This window comes from Bombus huntii, chromosome 13, assembly GCF_024542735.1.
Source record: "Bombus huntii isolate Logan2020A chromosome 13, iyBomHunt1.1, whole genome shotgun sequence".
NCBI classification, from domain to species: domain Eukaryota; kingdom Metazoa; phylum Arthropoda; class Insecta; order Hymenoptera; family Apidae; genus Bombus; species Bombus huntii.
In genome coordinates this window covers 1,043,065-1,059,823 of record NC_066250.1, presented here as the reverse complement: position 1 = coordinate 1,059,823, position 16,759 = coordinate 1,043,065, and the positions used below count along the sequence as shown (strand labels likewise).

Genomic DNA, 16,759 nt, shown 5'->3' with positions numbered 1-16,759 from the left:
GAATGTTCCACGGAGCTTGGAGAGGACGCGTCCTTGAAGAGGGCCTTGGAGGAGCTGCTGAAGTGCATGCTCAGAGTTTGGTGCACGGAGGGTCGAGCCCTTACGAGGCTCGGCGCGGACGTCCATGGTAAATTAATTATTCTATTCGACGCTTTTATTCGAAGAGACAAAATCTCGCACAAAGATCACGTTTCTTCCGATACAGAAAGTTATCGATTCCTCCGTGAATTATTTCGTCCCACTTGCCTGTATCTAGAGGAATTCGATTTCTGTTCGCCCTTTCCCCATTGTATTCCCAGTTACATGACATTTTCCAATATTTAATATTTATTCAGCGAAAAATTGAACCGGTTGAATGGAATAACAGATAACGTTGCCAGTGGTTTTAATTAAACGGGAAGAAACATTTACAGTTTAACAAGTTCCAAATAACGTGCAAATTTTTGTTCCTTTTCGTACATCCACTAAAAAAAAAAAAAGAAAAAAAAGAATGGAGAAAAAAGATACATTGGAAAAAGAGACATTACAAAAGGTAAATATTTTTCCATTTTACACGCAATAATTTACTCGTGTACAACGTTTTTTCAAAAATCATATTCTATTTCATCGCAATAGAGAAATTCGAGATCGATGCTCGTAAGTATCGTAAACAAAGATTCGATCTCATACAAATAGAAAAATACAAAAAAGCTTTTAACTCTGGAAAGAACGGCGAATTGGCTATCGTAGTTTGCAAAGTGAAATTTCATTAATTTCTTTATCGGCGATCGATTCTGCATTGTGCGTGATATGTGCTTGTAAATATTGAACGGCTCGCTTTCACGGACCGAGACAGGCTGAATCAAAAACCGGAGAAGTTTCCTAAGTGAATAATTAAATTGGTACCCTCCCGAATGTTTGCCAGGTCAAAAGGAAATCCTCCGTGGCGTCAAAGTTTATGTTATGAAACGTATCCCAAAGCGGTTCACTTTTCTACTCTTTGGCTTCGAAACTTGTACGTATAACGCTACTGGTTCGCCTTCCAAATTCCCTGGTGAAGCCGTTTTTGCAAAGACTTTTACGGAGAACCATAAATTTTCTTTAAAACTGGGTTTCCTTCTTTCAAAATTGTTTTCCAAAGTTTTCTAATAAATTCTTTTACCGTAAGAAAAGAACTAAACTAATCGTATCCGAATTTAAATGTGGCGTCGTTCTTTATCGTGTAATCCGAGATTAGAAATGGAGATCATTTTCAATATTCTGTCGCACGAGATTGATATCCAACTGAAATTATTTTTCAACGATCTTTGAACATAATTTTCTTCTTCGTTCGTTAGAGCTTTTTATTTTAATGTTGTTTCAATGCGCTAGTTAGCATAGCTTAAACGCGACTCATACAGCGGCACAGAGGTTTTCGATAACACGTGTAATGAAAACGTGAACAGCGATTATGCAACGACCATTAATCGCTGTTTTATCGAGTTGTTAATACGTAAATACGATTATTCCGCCTGATTAAAATTATCGAATGAACATTTTTCCACAGAACTCGTTTTACTACACTTCTCCTCTAGAAAATTTAAGTAATCACTTCATATTCATCCGCAATATTCTTTAGTCATTTGTTCGAACTTACGAAATAATTTGTTTTCATAACGATTGAATAATTCGATTAAATAATTGATCGAATACGATTCGTTTGTAAGGAGAATGTAAAAAAATATGAAAACCAATATTCTTTTCAGGCAATAAAAATTTCTATCCCCTTCGCCATCATTTTCGTAAAATTCGATCCTCGAATCTTTGGTCGAAAGAAGTCACGGTCATCACCGATAATTATTCTCTGCCTGACCCTGATGCAACGGCTCGAAAATATCCACATTGAAAATCAAGATACGATTTTCGTCTTGTAACCGATTTATCGAAGCCGCTACGACATCGAACAAGGTGGCCATTAGTTTGCTTGTTTCGTCCAAATTCGTCCGTGGCGTGTACTAATCTAATGACAATAAAATTAAATTTCCACATCAAAGGTGATTACGGCTTACCTGTAGTTAGTTTACTGTGTACGATCTTACGAACACGACCCGCATAATTAACTATTGATAGTAGCAGCTAATTTCCTCAAGTGCATCGGAACGATGTGTTTTGAACGATGTGTGTTGTACGGAATCTTCACGTTCTTACTCTGAAAGGAGATTTACACCGATAATGGGTGTCCTTCTAGTTTCACAAAATGACATTAGAAATGACACTACGAAGATAATTTTGAAGAATTCGGTATAACGCGAGAGCTGATGAAACATCGAAAATATAGTAACGCCATGCGGCGAGTAGTACAAAGTAGCAACTACCAGGTACCGGAACAATGCCAATTCCGATATTCAGAAATTTATAGAGAAACGCGATTGTCGTAGGGACAATAAAATCGGAAGTGTGCCAAGTCGATGGCACGGCATGGTTTGGTTGTCATTAATCGAACAATACGTGCCACTGTCAATCGTGCCTTTATCGCGATCAGGGTCATGAAACTAAAGACGTGCTTGCAGAATGGCTTTATCTCTAAAAAAAAAAATCGATTTTTTGGATTCTTTACGTACTCATTTTCTACGTTAGAAATTTCCAAAGAAAATTGATACATCTTTATGTAGATGGATATTTCGATTAGTTTGTCTTCGTTCTCTCTAATTACGTTCGCTTCTGCTTAAAACAACATCGTTTGTACATCGTTTTCGCTAGCAGCGTCAGTTAACGAATTTGTCGATTATACACACAGATGTATATTTCTACAGAAGAAATTAATCAAAGTAGGTGTAACTTGAGATTTCGGAAGGAAGCCTAAATCTTTTCACGCCACGTCATGTATAATACTTGGCGAATATCGTCTGTGACTGTAACTGTAATACGGTAATATTGCGTCTGCTGGCGACAACCTATCATAAAAGAAATGAATTTCGCGCTGCCTCGAAGCCACCGTGGTTCCATTGAATCGCTTCAGCAATCCACCAACAAACTCACCACCAATTTCCAATTCGTACCTCTCGAATACAATAGCGCCCTTAGTAAATGGCATCCTACGAATTCGTATTTTCACTTTAGTCGAAGCGAGCGAAAGCGAGACAAGCGAGATATTTACCTACCCCTGAGCGTGTCGTTCACGCTCCCTATTAAAATCCATAACAACGTCGGCTCTCCCCCCTGTGAGACGCAACAACCTTGGAATGCTTGTGCATGTCGCACGTGCGAGAATTTCCGCCATCAGGAAAAAGACGACAAAGCGATCTTCGCTATTTCTGACACACCAGCTGCGAAAGGGGTTGGGCGGGAGTTGCGTGTGCCATCTTTATCGCAGAAATAAAAGGAAGCCCTCCGTCTCACCGTCTCTCATCGACGGTGCAACGATGATGAGACAAAAAGGCTATAAGCTCGAGCACTATCGATTACGTTCGACGCCTGATGACGCAAGGACTTGATTATTTTTATGGCATGATGTGTTTCTTGATAATCTCGTCTCGACCTGTTTTCCTTCGACCTGGATTTCGACATTTTCGACCATGCTTCGACGCGTTTCGATCGTTTACCTGTTGTTGCGTTATCTTTCCCTCTCGCTTTCTCTTGATTTACACAGCTGTACATATACACCTTAACTCTTTCGAACGCGAATTTTTGTACCACTTCTATTCCGCCATTCCTATCCCACCATATTTCATTTACGAGCATTATATCGCGACAATACGAATCGTCGTTCGAAATATGCAATTAACGCTAAACGCAATCTCAACGTTAATTAATTGCACCAAAGTAAAAATAACAACGAAGCACCGCTGGTTGTTGTTTCATCGTAACACAAAGGGGAGAATTTAGTAACTGCATTTTAGAATTAAGTAGAGCAAGAAATATTAATTTCTAAAGCTCACGATGGAATGTAACGCGTGCCGGAATTACCATATTACATTTCTGTTTACGAGGAAGTTCGTGTCTGCGTGTATCGTGCATTTTAAAATTAAACCGCGACGAAAAATAGGTGGAAATTATCGTGGAATTAAATCGTTTCGTTCGTAAAATTGCCTCTGTCGTTGTTAGAAGTAATATGAAAATCGAAATGTGCAAACGTTAATGAACAACATGCTAATTAAAACGAATGCGTATCGAGTTCCCTTTGCTCCACTAATTTAATTGATCGCGTCTCTTCGTAAGTGTTTGTAAGCAATTACTTACATCCATGGAACATTTGATGAAGATATTGTCTGACGAAGCCGTGATGGGTACTCGATAATCGATTTCGCGTAAGACGAGCTCTTGCAGTTTAAGGGCAAGTTTAATTATTGGAGAATTCGAATGCGCTCTACGCCAAGCTAATCCAACTATTGCGAAATAATATCAACAACGATTGCTATTACACGGAAAGATAAAAGATTAGGAACTGTGAACATTTTTTGAAATATTCCATTTTTTGACTTCCTTTTTAGTAAGATGACCGTTCAAACGTGGCGATTCCCAAGCGAAAATTCATATTTTTCGCACTCTATCTCAACTTCTACTGATTTAATTGTGCCGCGAACGAGCTTCTTTTAAAAGGGTTGATTCGCATTTCCAGTTAGAACAAAACAACGGTATAGCAACAGCGTGTCGCACGCGTTTCTGTTTACACGCACGCTACTTGTTAAGCGTTCGCGTAATCGTGAACTGAATTGAGATCGAACGGTAGACGAAATTAAAATAAGACAGAATCTGTGCGTCGCCCACGAGTGCAACGTCCTACAAAAATAATTGCTTGCGTCATCGTATCACCGACGTGGCGAACGTTCGAAGAGACTATAGCTTCTATCGTACTACGTATCACTAACAACTTTCATTTTCGTATTAACCAAGTCACGTGCACTTCCCTCTTGCTCCGTCACACGAACATCGAGCGACGTAAACTTCAGAAAACATTGACATTGTATCTTTACGAAAAAGAGCATCGTACAGTGCATACGAGCGTTCTACTTCTTCAAAATTCCGAGCTTTACAAAGCAATTTAATTCTCGCGTAGTAAACTTATCAAGAAAAAGACGAAACTTTGTTGCTTTTAGAACGTAACGTTCTACATTTGATACTATTAAACATTTTACGTCGCGTGAATTAATGTTTATTTCGTCCCTTCAAACAAGATATCTCGTATGGCTGCTTTCAATATTTGTAACCGAATATATATCGTTTCACGTAGAAACGAAAGAAATTTCTGTTGATTTATATAGACATCTCCTACGTTCGGTACCATTTATCCAATTCGTATCTCTGAATGGAACGGTTCGCAAACTGAATTCTACCACGACTCTTTACGATGCTATGGCGTTCGTGCGACTATTCGAACGAGGCATATTAAGCGTGTGTTTTCCGATATTTATAAGCGAATATCGTTTCATACGAAAGGAAAAGAAACGGAATTTTCTTTCAGAAATGTAATATATAATGTAAGAGTTTCAGTTACGTATTTTTAACTTCGCTTCGCGTTACGTCATTTCTTGTTTTACAATTTTTAGATATAACTTTGCAAATATTAATGCCGAGAAAAAACGTACAAAACAAATACTGAACTAAAAATGCATTTATTTATGTAGCTACGACGACGTGGACCGTCCCGCTTTCATTTTATTTTTACCCAGTATTCCTTTCTATTTATGCGCCTGCTTTGGGACGTGCATAGTGCTCTCCTCTCTCTCTCTCTCTCTCTCTCTCTCTCTCTCTTCAAATCTGCAAGATAAACGTCGCGAGTTGCGGAAATTTTTTATCTATGAGAACGAAAACGATTGAAACGTTTGCGATTCTATGCTCATTCGTTGCTTTTTCACAAAAGTATCCGTCGTGTTTTTGTTAGGAAAATTTTTTCAATATTGGTCGCACGCGTTCCTTGGCAAGAATACAAATCCTGTAAAATATACTATTATAATTAATGTTAATGCGAAAAATATCGTTGTGCTATTCAAATATCGTTCATACGGAAAGCGAATCGGAATTTCTCGCAGATATAGGGAAAATGTAGCGATGCGTGTTCACAGAACAGTCACGTCAACATGTAAATTCATGAACAAATGGAATCGTGTACGCGTGTAAATTCGAATTTCATGTCACTTTTTCGCAGGAAATTGGAAACAATTAATTGGGCAGCGAGACCGACATTAATTTAATACGACTAATTAGCAATTTCAAATATACCGATGAGATTTCTCAATTATATGAAATGCCTAGAAATGAGCCGCAGGATCGGTAGAAATGGAAGAGCGATTGAATAAATGAATAATCCGACGCAAACGATAACCTAAATAGATATAAGATTCTGAAATATTCTTCGATAAATAATCGCGAAATGCAAATAATAAATGAGCATGGATATTTCGAGATTCCTGTTCGTTAGAACCATAAATTCGATTTTAAGAGACGAATAACGTATAATCGCTGAATATTTTCATGAAATGTATAATTAACAGTGACGCTTTTAAATCTTAAAAATACCACGTTTATGTTCCATCAATTTTATAATTAAAGAAACGTTATTTCAGCTCTGGATATACGCGTTATCAATGTGTTTATAACGAAAAAGCTGCAGTTCGCGAAATAACCAATTGGCGAAGTAGCTATAAATAGAAATATATTTTTTCCGCTATCCGCACTAAAAATTAATATTATCCATGGCGCCGTAACTTTTATTCCAAATTTTAAAGAATCGACCAACATCGGAATCAGCCGTGCGTAATTATCAGAGAATACTTGGATACTTAATGAGGCTGCAGTGCCAGCAGAAAATTAAAGTTCTTTTTCAAAAAGCACGATTCATATTCAGAATCTTGCTAAAATTATCTCTCTCTCTCTCTCTCTCTCTCTCTTTCTCTCTTTTTTCAACCATCTGAATATAATTACTGTCTTACTCATAATTTAAAGATTAAAGGGCCTGCAGAAAGACTCGCTAAGCTAAAAATAAGCAAATGTGCGGATACGTTTACATCTTTAATGTACGTGTAGTTAGAATTTTATTTATAGAGACATTTTATATTCAATACAAGAAGCATCGTAAAGTAGAATTCTCGGGTTTCCAGGGTTAATGCGTATCGCACGATTCGAGATAATGTACAAAAGCCATCCCGTTTGATGAATACGTAACAGTACGGAATAGGAAACGATACTCGCATAGCTATGGAAACAAGGTTGAGGAATTGGAGCAACCCTTAATCCTCACTGAAATCTCCTCGTATAAATTTCCACCGCGGGGGATGATTTATTGCGTGACTGCGCGTTCCCAAAGTATCCATGAAATTGTAGTTGACAGTTCGAACGAAGTAAATCGTTGGTTATCTCGCTCGAAGCGTAATCGCAAATAAAAATATCCGGCTAAGAAAGCATCGAAAACGAGGCAATGAGAAGAGAAGCTTATCGACGATGACAATGCTCTTTCTTCCTACGGGCCGATTCCACGTTTCTTCGTCGCGTGCTTCCTAATTCACGACGATGTTTAAGAGGAACAAAAACGGTTCTGTAATTCTTTCTGATGCGTTTAGGATCATCGGCGATTTTCCGGTTAACAAAAACTGCAACTAGAAAAAACGGCGCAATTAGAAAGAGGAATTTCCTCGTCTCCTCGATATTTATCATTGTTGCGAATTCTCGACTAAAGAGCAACCGGTCAGGTCAAACCGATCGGTCGATATCGCGTACCTCGAATGAATTAACGTTCAAGGTGGAGGAGGTTTAATAGATCGAGTGTTAGAGTAATGGAGCACTGTATTTCCACTTGTATAAACGTAAAGTGCGATGTTATGAACACGGCGGTGGTAAGATCTCGTTGGCAGTGAAGTATTTCATCCGCACGGTACGATGTCCGTCGATGAACTATCCTCCTACGCTGCTGATTCTCCCTACCAGCCGTTGGGTTTCCTGTGTTCATCGTGCCCTTCCGGCTGGACTTTTCCCGGGGGTTTTTACCTGACCTCGGAGTCGTTAGGTTTACAGCTCGGGGAGGACATGTAATTCGGATTTTCCCAAGGGAATGTGCCTGCCCGTGCCATAAACGAACGGCCACTCAAACTTCCGAACAATTATTATTTATTATAAAACAGCCTAATATTACCCAAGTAAATATTTCCTTCTCGTAACCCGAGTCGCAATAAATTCTAGAGATTGCACGATTTATCATTAACAACGGCGTTATATTTCCCGTTATTGCGAAAGACGAACAGCTTCGTCATTTTGGCAGTAGTAACACTTGCAAGATAATTTATTCGGAACCGTCTGTTGTACTCTCGGATTTCCGCCCATAATCGATCACGCGCAATCGATATTGCGTGCTTCGATGCTTGATAAATAAGATGGATGATACCAAACTAGAAACGTATCGTGTATCGCGCGGTGCAAGTTCGTGATAAATACGGAACTAACCATTCCACCGAACCGTGTCGTCGATTTAAGCTAAAAATAAAATACTGTGTAATCTATGCAACCGGAATATGAAACGACGATTTGCGTACAATTCTATGACTTTCTCTGTATTCGTATGTGCTATTTGTTCACGGTTTCGAAGCGTGAAAGAGCAAACGGCAACCGAACTTCGAGTATCATTACTATTCGTCGGTTTTGCTGTTTGCTAAACCTGTTTACATAGGAAAACGCCGGTAGATTGATAGTATTTGAACCGATGATAGCTCCTTTCAACGGTATAATAACGTTAACGTCGATCAATGAGAAAAATATTTGCCTCCGAAACACATTAATCACTTAAATTAATAGCCATGCAAGACTTATACCGGCTGCCGTTCAACTGACGGTAAAAGCCGAAAGGAGGTGAATCTGCGCGGAAAAATAGGTCGAAAACGTAGACTGACGTTTTTTTCTTTTTTCTTTTTTTTTTTTTTCGTGCAGAGCTTCATTTTCCAGGGTTGTAAAGTCTCGAATCACATTTCCCTCGCAGCAGTGATTAACGTAATCTCCATAGGATTTATCCGCTCGCGATTTCTACCACGCATTCCTTTCAGCCATTCCCCTGACAGGATACAAACTATCCAAAAACGTTCGAATCTGCTCAACGCCTCTATCGAATCCTTGCTCGCTAAAATAGATCCGAACCGACTGTAATACCCGGAATTCTATCCTCCTAATACGCTCAATTCCGCTCCTACCGATATTCGCTATCCATCATCCGCAGGATCCATATCAATTCCTGCTCGTACTGCATTATCACGCGGCAAATCCGCTGTGATCGCGGCTCCTGAAATCTCGGATTTCGGATCTTGGATCGTGGGATTTCGCGCGAACGACTTCGCGTTTACCGCTCGATGAGGCTCGAATAGGACTGCCGCAGACGCCAAATAACGAAGGCGGTGGTGATGGTTACAGAAAGCGACAAAAGGGTGGTGGTGAAACGAGAAGCCGGAGGTGAGTTCGGTTTCCGTATTCACGGCTCGAAACCCGTGGTCGTCTCAGCTATCGAGCCCGACACGCCCGCGGAGAGCTCTGGCCTGGAAGTTGGCGACATTATAATGGCGGTGAACGGAAAGAACGTGATGGACGCGACGCATTCGGAAGTCGTGAGGCTCGCGCATTCTGGCACCGACGTCCTTGAACTCGAAGTGGCGAGAACGTGCAACGTACTGGCACCGCGGGTGGCCAGACCTGGTACCAAGGAAGGAAGCGACGAGGCGCCGCTCTGCACCGGATACCTATGGAGGAAATCCGCGACCTCGACCAACACGGACAAGTGGGTGCGAAGATGGTTCGCCCTGCGCCGCGACAACTGCCTCTATTATTACAAGACTGACGCGGTTAGTACGAATATCCCCTCTTCTCTTTCCCTTCTCAATGCCCATTCTTCGTAGAATGGAAAACTGTGTCGATTAGCGCGCGCAAATCTATAGGATGTAGTTTCGAAGAAAAAAAAGACATGAAATTGTATTTTCAAATACTTAGACGCGATAAGATACGATTAATACGCAAGGATAAAATTAATATCAGCGTATTCTCTATTCTCAAATGTCGAAGCTTATTTTACAGCGTCGGTCTTAATCGTTTGGTGTACGAAGTTGGTTTTACTCGCTTAATACAACTCGCGTAATTTGACATAAAATATAGAGAATATCTAACACGATCGGGTACTTTGTATTCGGAGAAAATTGGCAGAGCAAGTAACGCTGCTGTAAAATAAACAAAGTTAGAAAGTTCAGTCATCCAAGCTATGCACAAAGGTTCCGAACTTTGCATGCTCGTCGTTAGTTTAAAGAGATGTCATCCAGCCACGCCTGGCGTCCCCTCGAAACCTATTTAACCGGCATTCCTTTCGGTTAATCGAGGCCATCGACGCGACGAGTGTTTGCACGGGATCGTTTTGTTGGAAAAATGGTACACCAGTGGACCATTTCGTTTCCCGTAGGATTCACAGCCAGTGGGGGCGGTGATGCTGATAAAGTACGACGTGGAGCAAACGCCCGAGCTGAGGTTACACAGCTTCGCGATCAAAAAACAGGGCGCACCGACGCTTCGGCTCGCGGCGGACACCGAGGAAGCTGCCGCTCGATGGACGACGGTCATCAAGGAAGCGATCGAAAGAAACGACCAGGTAAATGTTACGAGTCGCTCGCCAAGTTACTCTCGACGTCTATTTCCGGATCATGCTCGAAGAGTAAACGAAGTTTACATTGTGTACGAGTACCTCACGCGAACATTCGGATCTTCTTGGTCAGAATGCGATTTAATCTTTAATTGGTGCGGTAACCGACACGCGTATATAATGTATTTCCTTCTACGCGGTCTTTCGCTTGCGATGGTATATTCGGAAATAAAAGAAAATTAAATCAAAAATTTCGAAAAGAATATTTTCGTTACATTCGTCCAACAGAAAGAAAGATGGATGCTACAAGTTGAACAATTAACAGCATATGCTGTATGTATGTATCTTTGGAGATACTCTTGCATCGTTATCTAGGTAAAAGAAGCTTCAAAAACTTTGCGAAACGATGGAAGTCCGCGTTCTCGTAAGTTGAAGAAAATGAGATTCGCTTTAAATTCTGCAAGTTCGGCTATACGCCTGCTGGAGTTTCTTGAATAGTTGGATTAGACGCTGCAAGTGTCTGGCAGCGCTCTGGAGAATCGTACAGTTCTACTAATATGCCTTATTGCGCACCTACCTTAATAGTCTTTGCACTTGTACGAGATTTATCGTGAAACGCGAATGTACGAAGTAATTAGTTCAACTTGGAAAACGCGTCACAAAAGTAACTAAATTTTTTCGTGAGAAGTTACTCGAGGTGATAGAAGAGAAATGGAAGCCCTGAGAAGATAATAGAAAATCGCTAAAGACGGAAATTCTCCGTTTTTCCTGTATATCCTATAGATTCCCGTTGACGTTTTTACAGGTTGACACCTGGTTGGAATCGTCGCTGAGAATGCGTGAAATAGCAGCATGCGCCATTCACAGACCAGATTGCTTCGGATACCTGAGCAAGCAGCAAGAACACGCCAGAAAAACGTCGTCACCAACCGGTTGGTCCAGGCGATATTGCGTACTAAAGGACGCTGCATTGTATTTCTACGACGACGCTAATGCGGAGAAGGCGTTCGGTGTCGCCTGCCTGCATGGGTTCAGGGTGCATAGCAGCGCGCCCACTTCCGGTGGCAGGAAACACGCGTTCGAGCTGCAACCACCGGACCCCACGCAGAGAAGTTACATCTTCGCCACCGAATCAGAAATGGACAAGAAACGGTAACCTGTTTAGTCCCCTTTATCGATTCTATCATATTCTTTCAAACGATTGTTTCGTTAAGTCGAAGAATTTGCTGTACGCAATTTATGCCGGCGATTATGAAAGTGGCCTGCGTCATATATTTTCGTTTCGAGATATCATTGGCGTTTGACGCATGAACTGAATTCTGTTTAACGGCGCATCAACCGACTCGATCCAATGGTTCGATCTCTGTTACTTTGCAAACATGGTTTTGGATTATTGTAACGTGAACAGGCGGCTGAAATTCTTTCCGCTTTCATCCGCTTCACTTTTATAATCACCGGCACGTTTGTGCTAAATTATTTACAAGGAGACGTGCCACATCGATGTCGATGGTCTTGAATTATGGTGTCAAGATCGCGTATTTATTAACATTTGAAAATAATTATCTAATCTCCTTCGTAATCAATGAGAATCGATTTGGAGTTAGAACGAATTTTATGTCAAAGAGGCAACTACGTTTATTTACAGGTGGCTCGCGGCGCTCGAATATTCGATCGATCGATGGATAAAGATTGGTTGACAAAGGCCGACCTACCGTACAAAGAAGCAAAGAAGTCGAAGCAGCGAAGATCCTCTGAGATGTCCTTCGCCTCTTCCTGTTTCCGGTTCCTAACGAACATTGTCGAAAATCACAAATTCATCTATCACCGTCGCCATTATCGTCTCGATTCTCGTTCGCAAATTCATCGCGTGGATCATGTCGCAAATACTCTTCAAATTCGCGATTCTCCAGAAATTTCATTAGCGTTATTTACTATCGCTTAAAAGGCTTCGTATCTCTCTCTCTTTCTCTCTCTCTCTCTCTCTCTCGCTCGCTCCATTTTTCGAAATCATCGATGAAGATCCATCGATTTGTTTTCACTAGTTCAGTCGATTAATTAACTAGGATTAACGATAATATTCTTTGAAATCTGCCATATTTTTTGCTATTAGAGATATTACCATCTAATTGCAAATTTTTTCAAACGTAAGCCAATGTCTAATTGCTGTTTAATCGCTAACTGTCGAACAATATCAGATTACGCGAAACTTTGTCAAGAATTCATTGTCAGGCGCCTCTTGACGATTTCAATTTTCTACAAACGTTCTGTAAGTTATCCGTTATCTTATAAATTTCAGTGATACTACTCCGAGTTTTGCCACACTCTTCTAGCTGTTTGTGCTATTTCTGATTCTCACGAATTTCGTCGATCTCGTTGTTTCCAACTGATACCGATGCTCGATTCACTTCGCCAGTTTCTTAGTGTCATAAACACCATTTTGTAATAATTGCTGATTGTCAGTGGCAGTGTATTTATCGAAAGTTAACATAGCGCAATCGATACTTGAAACACTGTTTCTCAAGGTGTTACAATTAAAATAATTAATATTACGCTAGTTGTTTTATTCGAGCTGTAAAGGATGTTTGCGTTGTACGATCCGTATACCGTTCAAAGTGATCGAAAGAATCGTCAGTTCAAACGAGTTTGATTAATCGTTAAAGTGTTCAGTAACAAAAGAATCTCGATCGAATAGATTTTTTTCGTTCCTGAAAAAGAATCGTAAATTGTTAATTAATTGAACAGTATATTTCTAGAGTCATGTTAAATGTATATAAACACGAAGTTTCTCTTTAAGTAACATATGTAAGCTATAAGATACAATTAGATTTCATTTCTTTAGACATTTATATTATATTTCTGATAGATGTTTATTTAAAAGTAAAAAAGAAGCAACAACTCACTTTCAATGTCATTAAGATAATTAAGATGATCTAGCGTAGTTCCTGCAACTAGTATCACGAACGATCATGAAACGAATAAAACAAATCTGTTTCGGAATCCCTTTCATTTTCCTACAATATACGACGCACAATTTTTACCGTTTGTATAATCGTTACTTTTTCAATAATAACTCACTAAGAATATATCAAAGACTTGAAAAATATCGCAAGAAAGTTAGAGAACAGTAGCTCTTATCGTGCAAAAATGGTGAATAAGGCTTGAGAAATACTGTTTCAAGTAAATAGTCCCGGTATCGAGTCAGACAAATTTTCACGCAGTGAAACTCCATTTATTCGAATCGCTAGTGGATATTCAAGTCGATTCGTTGAAATTGCTATTTGGACAAACTGCGGAAGCATAATATACGAATGAAAGGGAGCAAAAAATATTATATGAAATTTAGAGTAAACGCTTCGTTACACAGTTGTGAACAAATATTGAATGAAACATATAACAATGGATTTTGTAATACAGAATATGAAAGGTCGGTCGTATTTATTAAAAACGCTTAAAAGAATTAATTTTCCATTTCGGAATATGGTAGTGATACGGAATTTACTATCATCGATGTGTTCCGATAAATGGAGTTCTGCCGTAAGTACTCGTAATCTTCGTGATTCAGGACTCGTGCTCGTGATTTAGCAGATTTTTGTATTGTTAAAATCAGCTTTTGGATTCCGTTTTTATATATACAAACGTTGCATACTTTACCGATACACAGGAATTGAAATCACACACGATAAGCATGGAACACTTGCAGAAAAAGAACAGGACATGCAAAGAAACGAAAGAATCGTTTATTCACCGATTGTGTCTTGTATTAATTAGAACGATTCCAACCGATTTTTCTCTTACAGAATTAGAATTCGATTTTTAGCTTTTAAGAGGGTTTAAACTGTCGTCCACCGCGTTACACACGAATTTCCATTGAGAACTGCTCACGAAAGCTCGAACAACATAGAATCGAAACATCCTCGCGAGAAAATATACCCAATGTCCAGCATTGACCAGCAAACACTTGGACGTTGTTGTAACGTTTATTAAACGCAACATACGCTACCACGACGAACGATAACGAAAGACAGCTGGAAATATGTACAGAATCAGTTTGTTCCGTCGTTCGAGCTGTACTTGTTTTATAAATTTAAGTAAGCATATTTATGTCTACAGACTCGAGCGAAAAATATCGTTTAACGCGTAAGAATTGTGAAATGTTAGCAGCATTCGTCGATCACAGTCAGATAAATAAGATGCAATTGAACGAATGAAATTTTTATTCGCAATGGATAAAACCTTCGTTCGAGCGATAATCGTTTGCTCGCGTGACTGGTCGAAAAGAGTCACTCGAATAATTATCGGCATTATAAGAATCATAAAGTTGCGAGAGTAATATCAAAGGCTTACTTATCCGACTGATCTTCAAACGTACCAAGAGGTCAAAAAAAAAAAAAAGAAAAAAATGGCAAGGAAAAAATCAAAAGTGTGACGTCGCAAAAGTTTTCCATAAGCGAGGAAAACTTGTTGGCCGAGTGAATGCTTTCTTGCGCGTGCTTGTTGCGTGAGCATACGAACGATTCGACAACTAACATCGCACGCCCTCGTGCGTACATGAAATTGCCGCCATCGCATCGCTATTCTTACCGCTAATATTTTTATCGATATCGAGAAACCACGCGAATCGTGAACACAAACGGAGGAGCAAAGAATGATTTCTTTCGAAACAGCGAAGAGCGAAAAATAATTTCGAGCAACGAGAACGAAGAGTATTTCGAACGAAGAAACGAAGAACGATCGAGTTGATCGCGACAGAAATCGATAATAGTGGGCTTCGAGGGCTGGAGAACGGAAGAGGAACAAGGAGGAACGAAGGACAAGTCGAAGAGTCGTGATTCGTAAGGCGAGAGAAGCCAGCAAAAATTGAACGACAGACCGCTCAAAAAATGCACAGATAATAAAATAGGAGGTTTAATACAATTGTAGAATGAAGTGCGTCAATTATTTACCTGTCACCCTTCGAGCTGGTTTGAAGGACGTTGGTTTTATCGCTGTTTAGATGATGCAGTGTTTTTTTCATGGTAGGAGAATCCTCTTACCGCCGAGAAAGCCGGACAGCGGTCGCTTTGCTTGACCAGTGGACAATCTTTCGTTGGTGTATGGCCAAATAATTTCCAGAAACATTCGCTACCGTACCACGTTTGTTGTTTCACTTTTGGATTCACGTTTCAATTACGTTCGTACTTGACAATGAGTTGGTAAGTTATTCGTGTAGAATTTTTACGTTTTTTCTGGTCTACTGAAAGAATGGTTGACTTTAGGTATATTCCGTCGGTAGAGGTGTACTGTTTGGGTTGTTAGTAGATGTATGTGTCTATAATTGATTGGAGTATGAATAAATATGACGACAATTACGATGTCTTCATCGTTGACGAAGTAATTGTAGAGTATATTCCGTACGTGATTTGATTAAATGTTGAATGATATTAGAGAATGAGTCATGTAATTGGAACTGGTTGTGAAAGAAGAAGAAGAAGAAACAAGGCTTAGAACTTTCGATTTATTAAACTTGACAGATTTTTTTTAGCGGATGGAAGCTTCGGGATTTTGTTACTTCGGCGTATTCGAACAGTGAGTAATTTTACAAAGTTGCTTGATCCGTATAGTACGAATATATCCAAATATATGATTCACTCTGTATATTAGAGAACTCTATGCAAAGTAAAAAGAAAAAGCGCACAAATTCAAATTTGTCAATTTATCGAAGAAACATACGATATCGGTTAAGGTCTAGAAAATTCGCAAATACGTGAAAAAAAATAAAGATATTAGCGATTACGTGATAATATATCTTGCGTAAAAGATAGCATTTCTTCGTTTCTATCAAAATCAAATCACAACATTTTTTGATTCTAAGTTAACTGATTCGTTTGTCGACATTTTTTAAGCTTTAAGAATAAGAATTTTTATAAAGCGTGTGACGAAAGAAAAGATTGCGTAATATTATTGTAATAAAGTAGAATCAGTGTGATTGTAAAAGTACAAAGGGTCAAATGTAACCGTGTCCGTCTTTCTAGTGCCAAAACTAAAATTAATTAATTGAACCAACCGAGATTGTAATAAATGTCGTTGAGAGAAAATTATATATACGCATTTCTTCATTACATTTATAATACAATAGCGTTTAATAATAACGCCACGTTTCTATCTCTATATTTATTAACAATTCCAATTAGACATTTTTCAAAATTCTCATTATAAAAAAGATCAGAA

At 39.3% G+C, this 16,759-nt stretch overlaps 2 protein-coding genes across 3 annotated transcripts in view; one reads left to right on the top strand and one right to left on the bottom strand.

The window, feature by feature from the left end:
• The window catches only part of LOC126872341 (PAT complex subunit CCDC47-like), a 151,305-nt gene extending 147,120 nt beyond the window's left edge, over positions 1-4,185 (bottom strand). The window contains exon 1 of the mRNA XM_050632183.1: positions 4,176-4,185. The gene's annotated coding sequence lies outside the window, so the exon portion shown is untranslated. The remainder of the gene's footprint in view (positions 1-4,175) is intronic.
• Positions 1-16,631, top strand: part of LOC126872339 (uncharacterized) — a 58,482-nt gene extending 41,851 nt beyond the window's left edge. For both annotated transcript variants that reach the window (XM_050632172.1, XM_050632171.1), the window contains 4 exons: positions 9,346-9,770; positions 10,376-10,561; positions 11,358-11,704; positions 12,198-16,631. In XM_050632172.1, the coding sequence (XP_050488129.1) occupies positions 9,346-9,770; positions 10,376-10,561; positions 11,358-11,704; positions 12,198-12,249 (1,010 nt within the window). In that variant the 3' untranslated portion in view covers positions 12,250-16,631. The remainder of the gene's footprint in view (positions 1-9,345; positions 9,771-10,375; positions 10,562-11,357; positions 11,705-12,197) is intronic.
• Positions 16,632-16,759: the final 128 nt, after the last annotated feature.